This window comes from Oncorhynchus gorbuscha, linkage group LG13 (assembly GCF_021184085.1).
Source record: "Oncorhynchus gorbuscha isolate QuinsamMale2020 ecotype Even-year linkage group LG13, OgorEven_v1.0, whole genome shotgun sequence".
Lineage (NCBI taxonomy): Eukaryota > Metazoa > Chordata > Actinopteri > Salmoniformes > Salmonidae > Oncorhynchus > Oncorhynchus gorbuscha.
This window is the reverse complement of record NC_060185.1, coordinates 99,170,196-99,187,267: the sequence shown is the minus strand read 5'-3', so window position 1 is coordinate 99,187,267 and position 17,072 is coordinate 99,170,196. Positions and strand designations below refer to the sequence as shown.

At 46.4% G+C, this 17,072-nt stretch overlaps 1 protein-coding gene across 1 annotated transcript in view; it reads left to right on the top strand.

The window, feature by feature from the left end:
- Positions 1–5,285: 5,285 nt before the first annotated feature.
- LOC123994217 (probable ATP-dependent RNA helicase DDX41) overlaps positions 5,286–17,072 on the top strand; it is a 31,890-nt gene continuing 20,103 nt past the window's right edge. Inside the window, 7 exon segments of the mRNA XM_046296752.1 lie at positions 5,286–5,483; positions 5,831–5,929; positions 6,258–6,408; positions 6,594–6,668; positions 8,181–8,241; positions 9,426–9,562; positions 15,804–15,876. Of these exon segments, the coding sequence (XP_046152708.1) occupies positions 5,457–5,483; positions 5,831–5,929; positions 6,258–6,408; positions 6,594–6,668; positions 8,181–8,241; positions 9,426–9,562; positions 15,804–15,876 (623 nt within the window). The 5' untranslated portion in view covers positions 5,286–5,456.

The window sequence follows — 17,072 nt, the reverse complement described above, 5'->3', positions numbered from 1 at the left end:
GACCTAGCTGATATCAGAGCTGATAACTTCCCCCATGGTGGTTGGTGACCTAGCTGATATCCTATCAGAGCTGATAACTTCCCCCATGGTGGTCTGTGACCATGTTCTCAACATTTCAGGCGTCTCAAATGGCACCCTATTCCCGATGTTATTGTGCACTACTTTTGACCAGGGCCCATTGGGTAGGGCACTATATGGGGGAGCCATTTGGGATATTGGCCACGGCTGCCTCATACTGTTGTTTTGATCACTCACCTCCTGCTGATACAGGATTGTATTCGTTAGGTATCCAACGGAAGACAACAGACGACTTGGACTTGTCCAATAATAACCGACTGGTTTTGTTTTCAGTTGAAAAATGTCCTCAATCATCGCCTGATCTCAATGTTTGTACATAAAATAAGTGATTGTAGGGCCTTTTCAACACATCTACAATGATGACCTGTCTCTCTGAGGATTTCAACCATAATGACCTGTCTCTCTGAGGATGGGTGAGGATTTCAACCATAATGATGACCTGTCTCTCTGAGGATTTCAACCATGATGACCTGTCTCTCTGAGGATGGGTGAGGATTTCAACCATAATGATGACCTGTCTCTCTGAGGATGGGTGAGGATTTCAACCATAATGATGACCTGTCTCTCTGAGGATGGGTGAGGATTTCAACCATAATGACCTGTCTCTCTGAGGATGGGTGAGGATTTCAACCATAATGACCTGTCTCTCTGAGGATGGGTGAGGATTTCAACCATGATGACCTGTCTCTCTGAGGATGGGTGAGGATTTCAACCATGATGACCTGTCTCTCTGAGGATTTCAACCATAATGACCTGTCTCTCTGAGGATGGGTGAGGATTTCAACCATAATGACCTGTCTCTCTGAGGATTTCAACCATAATGACCTGTCTCTCTGAGGATGGGTGAGGATTTCAACCATAATGACCTGTCTCTCTGAGGATGGGTGAGGATTTCAACCATGATGACCTGTCTCTCTGAGGATTTCAACCATGATGACCCGTCTCTCTGAGGATGGGTGAGGATTTCAACCATGATGACCTGTCTCTCTGAGGATGGGTGAGGATTTCAACCATGATGACCTGTCTCTCTGAGGATGGGTGAGGATTTCAACCATGATGACCTGTCTCTCTGAGGATGGGTGAGGATTTCAACCATGATGACCTGTCTCTCTGAGGATGGGTGAGGATTTCAACCATGATGACCTGTCTCTCTGAGGATGGGTGAGGATTTCAACCATGATGACCTGTCTCTCTGAGGATGGGTGAGGATTTCAACCATGATGACCTGTCTCTCTGAGGATGGGTGAGGATTTCAACCATAATGATGACCTGTCTCTCTGAGGATGGGTGAGGATTTCAACCATAATGACCTGTCTCTCTGAGGATTTCAACCATAATGACCCGTCTCTCTGAGGATGGGTGAGGATTTCAACCATGATGACCTGTCTCTCTCTGAGGATGGGTGAGGATTTCAACCATGATGATGACCTGTCTCTCTGAGGATTTCAACCATGATGACCCGTCTCTCTGAGGATTTCAACCATGATGACCCGTCTCTCTGAGGATTTCAACCATGATGACCCGTCTCTCTGAGGATTTCAACCATGATGACCCGTCTCTCTGAGGATGGGTGAGGATTTCAACCATGATGACCCGTCTCTCTGAGGATGGGTGAGGATTTCAACCATGATGACCTGTCTCTCTGAGGATGGGTGAGGATTTCAACCATGATGACCTGTCTCTCTCTGAGGATGGGTGAGGATTTCAACCATGATGATGACCTGTCTCTCTGAGGATGGGTGAGGATTTCAACCATGATGACCCGTCTCTCTGAGGATGGGTGAGGATTTCAACCATGATGACCTGTCTCTCTCTGAGGATGGGTGAGGATTTCAACCATGATGATGACCTGTCTCTCTGAGGATTTCAACCATGATGACCCGTCTCTCTGAGGATTTCAACCATGATGACCCGTCTCTCTGAGGATTTCAACCATGATGACCCGTCTCTCTGAGGATTTCAACCATGATGACCCGTCTCTCTGAGGATTTCAACCATGATGACCTGTCTCTCTCTGAGGATGGGTGAGGATTTCAACCATGATGACCTGTCTCTCTGAGGATGGGTGAGGATTTCAACCATGATGACCTGTCTCTCTGAGGATGGGTGAGGATTTCAACCATGATGACCTGTCTCTCTCTGAGGATGGGTGAGGATTTCAACCATGATGATGACCTGTCTCTCTCTGAGGATGGGTGAGGATTTCAACCATGATGATGACCCGTCTCTCTGAGGATTTCAACCATGATGATGACCTGTCTCTCTGAGGATTTCAACCATGATGACCCGTCTCTCTGAGGATTTCAACCATGATGACCCGTCTCTCTGAGGATTTCAACCATGATGACCCGTCTCTCTGAGGATGGGTGAGGATTTCAACCATGATGACCCGTCTCTCTGAGGATGGGTGAGGATTTCAACCATGATGATGACCTGTCTCTCTGAGGATGGGTGAGGATTTCAACCATGATGACCTGTCTCTCTCTGAGGATGGGTGAGGATTTCAACCATGATGACCTGTCTCTCTCTGAGGATGGGTGAGGATTTCAACCATGATGACCCGTCTCTCTGAGGATGGGTGAGGATTTCAACCATGATGACCCGTCTCTCTGAGGATGGGTGAGGATTCAACCATGGTTAAAAAAAAATGCACAATACTCTTGACCTTCTGAGGTCATACACCTCAGCAAGAACCTCTGCTGTCACTCCGTATCTGATTCTGCAGTCCTGACCTTAAGAGGAGTTGCCTTTCTGATCACAAAACAATCGCTAGTTGATGTGATGTTATGAAGGAAGTGGTGCTTCGATGTTTAAAGGGTTTCCGTCATATGTTATATTTTTATTTCTATTTGTTTTTCTTCCCGAAAATCTTGTATCCAGGTTATATTCAACTAGAAGACATTATCTGAAATGTGTGGAATGTAGAAGTTTACTACCATTAATGTTGGCCTAAGGCAAGTTGGCTTCTTTTCTGTCATCTATATTTTTTAAAATTATTATTCACTTTTGATACCGTGAAAACCTTTTCATTCAGAAAGATTAAAACATCGCAGTTTTGACAAAATAAAGTGTGGTGTTTTGCTTTCCGAGTGGTTTTAGCCCAAACGCTAAGGTCTCATGATATGATATGTAACGAATGTGAAACGGCTAGCTTAGTTAGCGGTGGTGCGCGCTACATTGCGTTTCAATCGGTGACGTCACTCGCTCTGAGACCTTGAAGTAGTGGTTCCTCTTGCTCTGCAAGGGCCGCGGCTTTTGTGGAGCGATGGGTAACGATGCTTCGTGGGTGACTGTTATTGATGTGTGCAGAGGATCCCTGGTTCGCGCCCGGGTATGGGCGAGGGGACGGTCTAAAGTTATACTGTTACAGATGCATCATGTAAAAAATAAATTCCTTTCAGAATTGCCTAATATCAATAAAGGTTATTTCCAACTAAAGTAATCATGTTAAAGTCCAGACTAGCAGACAGGGACGGGCCAAACTTGGTCTGGCTGACACGAGCTCTCCGAGTCTTCCCGACAGTGTGTAGTCACGAGGGTCACTACCCAGACTTCTTACTCCAGCCATATAGAATGATTGAGGCCTCTGGAGAACATAAGGCTGTTTTTTGAGGGCTTCTACCATTTTAAAGTAGTACTTCCAACTTTTTTGTTTGATCCCATGACCTTTATGAAATGAGTTACCTCAGCAGTCATTTAACATGACCTTTATGAAATGAGTTACCCTCAGCAGTCATTTAACATGACCTTTATGAAATGAGTTACCTCAGCAGTCAGTTAACATGACCTTTATGAAATGAGTTACCTCAGCAGTCAGTTAACATGACCTTTATGAAATAATGATGCCTTTGTGTTTTTTATTATTACATCAATTCTTATTTTCAGTGTTTATCCAAAAACCCTACAAAAACGCCATTAATTTTCCTCATAGCCTTTGTCCAACGAAACATGGCGGAGTTAATACCTACCCTAATAGGAACTACGGTCTATAGGGACGGCACAGATAGAACAATGAGCCAGATGGATAAATCTGAAGCATCCGGATGGCGTCTCCACTCACACCCAAATATGGTGATGAGAGGAAGCCCAGTGGCCAACAGTGGGAGAAGATGGATTTTGGCCGACATTCTGCTCATTTATGAAACATTTGATCTCGATGCAGTTTTCTGTTCCCAAAACTAGAATATGTTACGAACACAGTGGACTAAGTTTTGTACTATTTACCCTTTGCCAAAGTTTTTAACAAATGTGCGTTGTTTAGGCGTGGCAGGGAGAATATAGTTACTGCAGACGCGCACTTCAATCTCATGGACATTAAACATAGAGCAGCCGGAAGAACTCCGTGTTGAGTTGTCAGGCAAGGCCAGAACTAACACAGTACAGTGTGATATTAAGGTTAAAACTTGTTCTCCAATAGAAATCCCCAATCACACTTGTGCAGGTGATGTCATGGCGACCTTCATAGTTAAAGGTTAAGTAAATTTGTTTAAAATAAAAATCAGGGTCCAAAGATTATAGATATACTGAAAAGATAGATGTCTCTTCCCCCGAACAATGGGAGTCGTTGTTGTAAACTTATTTTGAATAGTCGAAGACGGTTGTGATGTCCACCGCCTGTATTCAATGTAGAGAAGCAACGTTTACTATCCTCATGACATGCATAGTCTGGAGATATAACGCTTTTTATTCTCTCACAGTTGCCAGAATGTCATCATACTTTTTCATAGGTACACTCGTAACAACTTAAGCATTACGAATCGTCTATTCGATCAAATAAACCTCACGTAGCAAATAAGCCATTAAATTTTTTGTTGTTGACCAAATTCGACACTCATTGACTTCCAAGACAAAAACGACATGTTGGATGGAGGGAAACAGATTGTCCGCTGAGTTTTCTTCCTCTGTCGGACGTGCGGTCCGTCATAACGAAGGTAATCCTTCGATATAAAGTTGTTGAAAATGTATCAGTTTCACGACGTTGGAGTAATACCATTGTTCACCTATTTAAGACATTTGCTCAAATATAGGTTGTGTCTTTATTTTTCGAGAAAATGAACAACTAAGGAATTGTTTTTTTCTTCACTTCTCTCATTTACTTCTCAAACCCCCCTTGGGGTTTGGTCTGTTCCAGGAAGTCTCGCGATATTACGCCTCTGGATTTAGAAACTCTGCGGTCAAACTGCCCAAAGCGAAGATTTTCCAAAAACGTCTTTCACGCTGGTTCGAAATGTCATTTCCTGCTCGCCGTACAGGAACTGCGTCTTCAGTGTTTTCTTACAGCGCCAAACGTGGGGTATATTTTTCATGTATTTTGGGGAAATAAAGTTGTCCAAAAACAGCATTTAACAGGCAACAGTAATAACACATAACACAATAAAATGGAGACAGAACACCGGACTAAAAAGGTAGGTGGTGTTCAATTTTATGGAAAACAAACCTAGCTAGCATGGTTAGCACACTAGCTTGCTAGCTAGCTATCAAAGATCCCGTTGTAACTGACCCATTCATATTCGCTAGGCTCCTTTAAATCACATTTTATTTGTCACTTACACATGGTTAGCAGATGTTAAATGCGACTGTAGCGAAATGTTTTAGTAGCCAAATATACCAATAATTAACTTACCCTATTCATCTGTGATGTAGCTTTGTATTTTGTTTGCAAATGAGAAAATCGTTTTGTTAGGCAGTTGAATAAACCACTTCACTTTTCCTTTTTGTAAAACACTTTTTGGGGTGTACTTTGTTTCCACAGAGATCCTATGGGGAGGAGGAGAAGTCCGGATCAGATCATCCATCTGAAGAGGATGACTATGTCCCATACGTACCTGTCAAAATCAGAAAGCATCAAATGGTTAGCACACAGTCTCCCTCTCCCTTTCTTATTCATCCCCTGGAAGTGTCAGATTGTGTGTGTGTGTGTGTGTGTGTGTGTGTGTGTGTGTGTGTGTGTGTGTGTGTGTGTGTGTGTGTGTGTGTGTGTGTGTGTGTGTGTGTGTGTGTGTGTGTGTGTGTGTGTGTGTGTGTGTGTGTATATGAGCCTGCAGCTGACAGACATGGATTAGCTTTGACTGGGCAGTGTCAGAATGATTTGTACTGTAGATCCACCAAACACAATGACCCATAACTTTCCTCCCTCCATCTCTCCTTCCCAATCAACCCTGTCACTCTGTGCCCCCCAGCAACAGAAGATGCTGCGTCTGCGAGGGAAGGTGGTAGAGGAGGAGCAGAAGGATAGTGGAGGAGAGCAGAGAGATGAGGACGAGGGTCTGGGACCACGCTCTAACGTCTCCCTGCTGGATCAACACCAGGTTCTCAAGGAAAAGGCCGAAGGTAAGTGGTACAGTAATAATTTCACAGTTAGAATTGGAATGATCATTGTTCAGTGTGGTGAATTATGGGGGTTTTTGTCAATGGGTAGTAGAAAACAGAAGGTCAAACCAGTTATGGATTCTTAAATGTATAATGATCTTGAGTTGTCTTTTTGCTTAAATGCTAAAATGTGTTTATGTCCACAGCTCGTAAAGAGTCAGCCAAGGAGAAGCAGCTGAAAGAAGAACAGAAGATTCTGCAGAGTGTGGCAGAGGGAAGAGGTAAGAGATGTTACTGTACATACTGACCCTGTAGAGGGGAGAGATGTTACTGTACATACTGACCCTGTAGAGGTGAGAGGTGTTACTGTACATACTGACCCTGTAGAGGTGAGAGATGTTACTGTACATACTGACCCTGTAGAGGGGAGAGGTGTTACTGTACATACTGACCCTGTAGAGGGGAGAGATGTTACTGTACATACTGACCCTGTAGAGGTGAGAGATGTTACTGTACATACTGACCCTGTAGAGGGGAGAAATGTTACTGTACATACTGACCCTGTAGAGGGGAGAGATGTTACTGTACATACTGACCCTGTAGAGAGAAGAGGTGAGAGGTGTTACTGTACATACTGACCCTGTAGAGGTGAGAGGTGTTACTGTACATACTGACCCTGTAGAGGTGAGAGATGTTACTGTACATACTGACCCTGTAGAGGTGAGAGGTGTTACTGTACATACTGACCCTGTAGAGGGGAGAGATGTTACTGTACATACTGACCCTGTAGAGGGAAGAGGTAAGAGGTGTTACTGTACATACTGACCCTGTAGAGGTGAGAGATGTTACTGTACATACTGACCCTGTAGAGGGGAGAGATGTTACTGTACATACTGACCCTGTAGAGGGGAGAGATGTTACTGTACATACTGACCCTGTAGAGGGGAGAGATGTTACTGTACATACTGACCCTGTAGAGGGAGAGATGTTACTGTACATACTGACCCTGTAGAGGGGAGAGATGTTACTGTACATACTGACCCTGTAGAGGGGAGAGATGTTACTGTACATACTGACCCTGTAGAGGGGAGAGGTGTTACTGTACATACTGACCCTGTAGAGGGGAGAGATGTTACTGTACATACTGACCCTGTAGAGGGGAGAGATGTTACTGTACATACTGACCCTGTAGAGGTGAGAGATGTTACTGTACATACTGACCCGGTAGAGAGAAGAGGTGAGAGGTGTTACTGTACATACTGACCCTGTAGAGGTGAGAGATGTTACTGTACATACTGACCCTGTAGAGAGAAGAGGTGAGAGGTGTTACTGTACATACTGACCCGGTAGAGAGAAGAGGTGAGAGGTGTTACTGTACATACTGACCCTGTAGAGGTGAGAGATGTTACTGTACATACTGACCCTGTAGAGGGGAGAGATGTTACTGTACATACTGACCCTGTAGAGGGGAGAGATGTTACTGTACATACTGACCCTGTAGAGGGGAGAGATGTTACTGTACATACTGACCCTGTAGAGGTGAGAGATGTTACTGTACATACTGACCCTGTAGAGGGGAGAGATGTTACTGTACATACTGACCCTGTAGAGGGGAGAGATGTTACTGTACATACTGACCCTGTAGAGGGGAGAGATGTTACTGTACATACTGACCCTGTCACTGTCAATGGGCCACTGTTATTCTAGTTCAGGTCCACTTCAAGAGTGGACAACACGGGCTGTGTTGCAGGCTTTTATTCCAGTCCAGCTCTAATCGGTTGTTTCTCTTTCAGCTCTCATGTCGGTGAAGGAAATGGCCAAAGGTATCATCTATGACGATCCCATCAAAACAAGGTGTGAGTCCAGATTCTAGAGGGTGACTGATAAGGGCTTACTTTGTGTTAAATTTACATTTACATTTAAGTCATTTTTAGCAGACGCTCTTATCCAGAGCGACTTACAAATTGGTGCATTCACCTTATGACATCCAGTGGAACAGCCACTTTACAATAGTGCATCTAAATCTTTTAAGGGGGGGGGTGAGAAGGATTACTTATCCTATCCTAGGTATTCCTTAAAGAGGTGGGGTTTCAGGTGTCTCCGGAAGGTGGTGATTGACTCCGCTGTCCTGACAGTTCCTACCACACACCACAATAAGCTGATGTGTTTCTGTGCTTGTGATTTGATGCATAACCTAACATGTGTAGTTCAGTTACTCTGCAGTACATCCAGTAGCAATACATTCTATACCGAACTAAAATAGAAAAGCAACATGGATCCATTTCTAAGATTTTTACTGAGTTACAGTTCGTATGAGAAAATCAGTCAGTTGAAATACGTTAATTAGGCCCTAATCTATGGATTTCACATGACAGAGTAGGGGCGCAGTCACAGGTCCCACCCACGGGGGAGCCAGGCCCAGCCAATCAGAATGAGTTTTTCTACACAAAAGGAGTTTTTTTTACTGACAGAAATAGTCTTTAGCACCCCTCCCTCCCCCCTCTGACCATCCCATATGTGAAGAACCCGGATGTGGAGGTCCTGGACTGGTGTGGTAACAACGTGGTCTGTGGTTGTGAGGCCGGTTGGACGTACTGCCAAATTCTCTAAAACGATGTTGTAGGCGGCTTATGGTAGAGAAATAAACATTAAATTATCTGGAAGCAGCTCTTGCTGTCATTCCTGCAGTCATCATGCCAATTGCACGCTCCGTCAACTTGAGCCGACAGCAGCATTCTGTTGTGTGACAAAACTGCACATTTTAAAGTGGCCTTTTACTGTCCCCAGCACAAGGTGCACCTGTGTGATAATCATGATGTTCAATCAGCTTCTTTGATATGCCACACCTGTCAGGCGGATGTTAACAAATTTGTGCAGAAAATTTGAGAGAAATGAGCTTTATCTGCATATGGAACATTTCTGGTATCTTTTATTTCAGTTCATGAAACATGAGACCAACACTTTACATGTTGTGTTTATATTTATGTTCAGTGTAAAATCTACAGTAAAGATAACGTTAATGTTGTTGTTCTATATAGTTGGTTGGCTCCACGGTACATCCTGAACATGCCCCCAGCGAGACACGACCGCGTCAGGAAGAAGTACCACATCCTGGTTGACGGTGACGGTATCCCTCCGCCGATCAAGAGCTTCAGGGAGATGAAGTTCCCACAGGGTGAGAGACACCACACACACTATGTTCCCACAGGGTGAGAGACACCACACACACAGACACACACACTATGTTCCCACAGGGTGAGAGACACCACACACACAGACACACACACACTATGTTCCCACAGGGTGAGAGACACCACACACACAGACACACACACACTATGTTCCCACAGGGTGAGAGACACCACACACACAGACACACACACACTATGTTCCCACAGGGTGAGAGACACCACACACACAGACACACACACACTATGTTCCCACAGGGTGAGAGACACCACACACACACACTATGTTCCCACGGGGTGAGAGACACCACACACACACACTATGTTCCCACGGGGTGAGAGACACCACACACACAGACACACACACACTATGTTCCCACAGGGTGAGAGACACCACACACACAGACACACACACACTACGTTCCCACGGGGTGAGAGACACCACACACACAGACACACACACACTATGTTCCCACAGGGTGAGAGACACCACACACACAGACACACACACACTATGTTCCCACGGGGTGAGAGACACCACACACACAGACACACACACACTATGTTCCCACAGGGTGAGAGACACCACACACACAGACACACACACACTATGTTCCCACAGGGTGAGAGACACCACACACACAGACACACACACTATGTTCCCACGGGGTGAGAGACACCACACACACAGACACACACACACTATGTTCCCACAGGGTGAGAGACACCACACACACAGACACACACACACTATGTTCCCACAGGGTGAGAGACACCACACACACAGACACACACACACTATGTTCCCACAGGGTGAGAGACACCACACACACAGACACACACACACTATGTTCCCACAGGGTGAGAGACACCACACACACAGACACACACACACTATGTTCCCACGGGGTGAGAGACACCACACACACAGACACACACACACTATGTTCCCACAGGGTGAGAGACACCACACACACAGACACACACACACTATGTTCCCACGGGGTGAGAGACACCACACACACAGACACACACACACTATGTTCCCACGGGGTGAGAGACACCACACACACAGACACACACACACTATGTTCCCACGGGGTGAGAGACACCACACACACAGACACACACACACTATGTTCCCACGGGGTGAGAGACACCACACACACAGACACACACACACTATGTTCCCACAGGGTGAGAGACACCACACACACAGACACACACACACTATGTTCCCACAGGGTGAGAGACACCACACACACACACTACGTTCCCACAGGGTGAGAGACACCACACACACAGACACACACACACTATGTTCCCACAGGGTGAGAGACACCACACACACACACTACGTTCCCACAGGGTGAGAGACACCACACACACACACTACGTTCCCACGGGGTGAGAGACACCACACACACAGACACACACACACTATGTTCCCACAGGGTGAGAGACACCACACACACAGACACACACACACTATGTTCCCACAGGGTGAGAGACACCACACACACAGACACACACACACTATGTTCCCACGGGGTGAGAGACACCACACACACAGACACACACACACTATGTTCCCACGGGGTGAGAGACACCACACACACTACGTTCCCACAGGGTGAGAGACACCACACACACAGACACACACACACTATGTTCCCACGGGGTGAGAGACACCACACACACAGACACACACACACTATGTTCCCACAGGGTGAGAGACACCACACACACAGACACACACACACTATGTTCCCACGGGGTGAGAGACACCACACACACAGACACACACACACTATGTTCCCACAGGGTGAGACACCACACACACTATGTTCTCACAGGGTGAGAGACACCACACACACAGACACACACACTATGTTCCCACAGGGTGAGAGACACCACACACACAGACACACACACTATGTTCCCACAGGGTGAGAGACACCACACACACAGACACACACACACTATGTTCCCACGGGGTGAGAGACACCACACACACAGACACACACACACTATGTTCCCACAGGGTGAGAGACACCACACACACAGACACACACACACTATGTTCCCACGGGTGAGAGACACCACACACACAGACACACACACACTATGTTCCCACAGGGTGAGACACCACACACACAGACACACACACACTATGTTCCCACAGGGTGAGACACCACACACACAGACACACACACACTATGTTCCCACGGGGTGAGAGACACCACACACACAGACACACACACACTATGTTCCCACGGGGTGAGAGACACCACACACACAGACACACACACTATGTTCCCACAGGGTGAGAGACACCACACACACAGACACACACACACTATGTTCCCACGGGGTGAGAGACACCACACACACACTAAGTTCCCACAGGGTGAGAGACACCACACACACAGACACACACACACTATGTTCCCACGGGGTGAGAGACACCACACACACAGACACACACACACTATGTTCCCACAGGGTGAGAGACACCACACACACAGACACACACACACTATGTTCCCACAGGGTGAGAGACACCACACACAGACACACACACACTATGTTCCCACGGGGTGAGAGACACCACACACACAGACACACACACACTATGTTCCCACGGGTGAGAGACACCACACACACAGACACACACACACTATGTTCCCACAGGGTGAGAGACACCACACACACAGACACACACACACTATGTTCCCACAGGGTGAGAGACACCACACACACAGACACACACACACTATGTTCCCACAGGGTGAGAGACACCACACACACAGACACACACACTATGTTCCCACAGGGTGAGAGACACCACACACACAGACACACACACACTATGTTCCCACGGGGTGAGAGACACCACACACACACACTACGTTCCCACAGGGTGAGACACCACACACACAGACACACACACACTATGTTCCCACGGGGTGAGAGACACCACACACACAGACACACACACACTATGTTCCCACAGGGTGAGAGACACCACACACACAGACACACACACACTATGTTCCCACGGGGTGAGAGACACCACACACACAGACACACACACACTATGTTCCCACGGGGTGAGAGACACCACACACACAGACACACACACACTATGTTCCCACGGGGTGAGAGACACCACACACACAGACACACACACACTATGTTCCCACGGGGTGAGAGACACCACACACACAGACACACACACACTATGTTCCCACAGGGTGAGAGACACCACACACACAGACACACACACACTATGTTCCCACGGGGTGAGAGACACCACACACACAGACACACACACTATGTTCCCACGGGGTGAGAGACACCACACACACAGACACACACACACTATGTTCCCACGGGGTGAGAGACACCACACACACAGACACACACACTATGTTCCCACGGGGTGAGAGACACCACACACACAGACACACACACACTATGTTCCCACAGGGTGAGAGACACCACACACACAGACACACACACACTATGTTCCCACAGGGTGAGACACCACACACACAGACACACACACACTATGTTCCCACAGGGTGAGACACCACACACACAGACACACACACACTATGTTCCCACGGGGTGAGAGACACCACACACACAGACACACACACACTATGTTCCCACAGGGTGAGACACCACACACACAGACACACACACACTATGTTCCCACAGGGTGAGACACCACACACACAGACACACACACACTATGTTCCCACGGGGTGAGAGACACCACACACACAGACACACACACACTATGTTCTCACAGGGTGAGAGACAACACACACACACAGACACTATGTTCTCACAGGGTGAGAGACAACACACACACACAGACACTATGTTCTCACAGGGTGAGAGACAACACACACACACAGACACTATGTTCTCACAGGGTGAGAGACAACACACACACACAGACACTATGTTCCCACAGGGTGAGAGACACCACACACACAGACACACACACACTATGTTCCCACGGGGTGAGAGACACCACACACACAGACACACACACACTATGTTCCCACGGGGTGAGAGACACCACACACACAGACACACACACACTATGTTCCCACGGGGTGAGAGACACCACACACACACACTACGTTCCCACAGGGTGAGAGACACCACACACACAGACACACACACACTATGTTCCCACGGGGTGAGAGACACCACACACACACACTACGTTCCCACAGGGTGAGAGACACCACACACACAGACACACACACACTATGTTCCCACAGGGTGAGAGACACCACACACAGACACACACACTATGTTCCCACGGGGTGAGAGACACCACACACACAGACACACACACACTATGTTCCCACGGGGTGAGAGACACCACACACACAGACACACACACACTATGTTCCCACAGGGTGAGAGACACCACACACACAGACACACACACACTATGTTCCCACAGGGTGAGACACCACACACACAGACACACACACACTATGTTCCCACAGGGTGAGACACCACACACACAGACACACACACACTATGTTCCCACGGGGTGAGAGACACCACACACACAGACACACACACACTATGTTCCCACAGGGTGAGACACCACACACACAGACACACACACACTATGTTCCCACAGGGTGAGACACCACACACACAGACACACACACACTATGTTCCCACGGGGTGAGAGACACCACACACACAGACACACACACACTATGTTCCCACAGGGTGAGACACCACACACACAGACACACACACACTATGTTCCCACGGGGTGAGAGACACCACACACACAGACACACACACACTATGTTCCCACGGGGTGAGAGACACCACACACACAGACACACACACACTATGTTCCCACGGGGTGAGAGACACCACACACACAGACACACACACACTATGTTCCCACAGGGTGAGACACCACACACACAGACACACACACACTATGTTCCCACGGGGTGAGAGACACCACACACACAGACACACACACACTATGTTCTCACAGGGTGAGACACCACACACACTATGTTCTCACAGGGTGAGAGACAACACACACACACAGACACTATGTTCTCACAGGGTGAGAGACAACACACACACACAGACACTATGTTCTCACAGGGTGAGAGACACCACACACACACAGACACACTATGTTCTCACAGGGTGAGAGACAACACACACACACAGACACTGTTCTCACAGGGTGAGAGACAACACACACACACAGACACTATGTTCTCACAGGGTGAGAGACAACACACACACACAGACACTATGTTCTCACAGGGTGAGAGACAACACACACACACAGACACACTATGTTCTCACAGGGTGAGAGACAACACACACACACAGACACTATGTTCTCACAGGGTGAGAGACAACACACACACACAGACACTATGTTCTCACAGGGTGAGAGACAACACACACACACAGACACTATGTTCCCACAGGGTGAGAGACAACACACACACACAGACACTATGTTCTCACAGGGTGAGAGACAACACACACACACAGACACTATGTTCTCACAGGGTGAGAGACAACACACACACACAGACACTATGTTCTCACAGGGTGAGAGACAACACACACACACAGACACTATGTTCTCACAGGGTGAGAGACAACACACACACACAGACACTATGTTCTCACAGGGTGAGAGACAACACACACACACAGACACTATGTTCTCACAGGGTGAGAGACACCAGACACACACAGACACACACACTATGTTCTCACAGGGTGAGAGACACCACACACACACACACACACACACACTATGTTCGCACAGGGTGAGACACCAGACACACACACTATGTTCTCACAGGGTGAGAGACACCACACACACTACGTTCCCACAGGGTGAGAGACACCACACACACACACTATGTTCTCACAGGGTGAGCGACACCAGACACACACACACTACGTTCCCACAGGGTGAGAGACACCAGACACACACACACTACGTTCCCACAGGGTGAGAGACACCAGACACACACACACTATGTTCCCACAGGGTGAGACACACACACTACGTTCCCACATGTTGAGAGACACCACACACACACATAATAAAGTGGTGATATGTTTTTGTAGTGGTTAAAAATGATTGACTAGTCACTCAGTCCCCAACCCTCTTTCACCATGTGTTTGCAGCCATCTTGAAAGGTCTGAAAAAGAAGGGGATTGTTCACCCTACACCCATTCAAATCCAGGGAATTCCAACCATGTAAGTACAGCAGTTAACCACTGATGAAGTTCCTTACAATGTCAACAGGATTTCTGGCCGTACAAAGATATACGATGTTTAACTGGCTTCTCATTGGTTGTCTTGGCTTCTCGCTCCGTTACTGTAAAGCTCTAAAACAATTCTAGTAAAAAGGGTTATATCAATATGATGTGATTGGTTGGTTGGTTGGTTATATCAATATGATGTGATTGGTTGGTTGGTTATATCAGTATGATGTGATTGGTTGGTTGGTTATATCAATATGATGTGATTGGTTGGTTGGTTATATCAATATGATATGATTGGTTGGTTGGTTATATCAATAGGATGTGATTGGTTGGTTATATCAATAGGATGTGATTGGTTGGTTGGTTATATCAATAGGATGTGATTGGTTGGTTATATCAATATGATGTGATTGGTTGGTTGGTTATATCAATATGATGTGATTGGTTGGTTGGTTATATCAATATGATGTGATTGGTTGGTTGGTTATATCAATATGATGTGATTGGTTGGTTGGTTATATCAATATGATGTGATTGGTTGGTTGGTTATATCAATATGATGTGATTGGTTGGTTGGTTATATCAATATGATGTGATTGGTTGGTTGGTTATATCAATATGATGTGATTGGTTGGTTGGTTATATCAATATGATGTGATTGGTTGGTTGGTTATATCAATATGATGTGATTGGTTGGTTGGCTATATCAATATGATGTGATTGGTTGGTTGGCTATATCAATATGATGTGATTGGTTGGCTATATCAATATGATGTGATTGGTTGGTTATATCAATATGATGTGAGTGGTTGGTTATATCAATATGATGTGATTGGTTGGTTGGTTATATCAATAGGATGTGATTGGTTGGTTGGTTGGTTATATCAATATGATGTGATTGGTTGGTTGGTTGGTTATATCAATATGATGTGATTGGTTGGTTGGTTATATCAATATGATGTGATTGGTTGGTTGGTTGGTTATATCAATATGATGTGATTGGTTGGTTGGTTATATCAATATGATGTGATTGGTTGGTTGGTTATATCAATATGATGTGATTGGTTGGTTATATCAATATGATGTGGTTGGTTGGTTGGTTATATCAATATGATGTGGTTGGTTGGTTGGTTATATCAATAGGATGTGATTGGTTGGTTGGTTATATCAATAGGATGTGATTGGTTG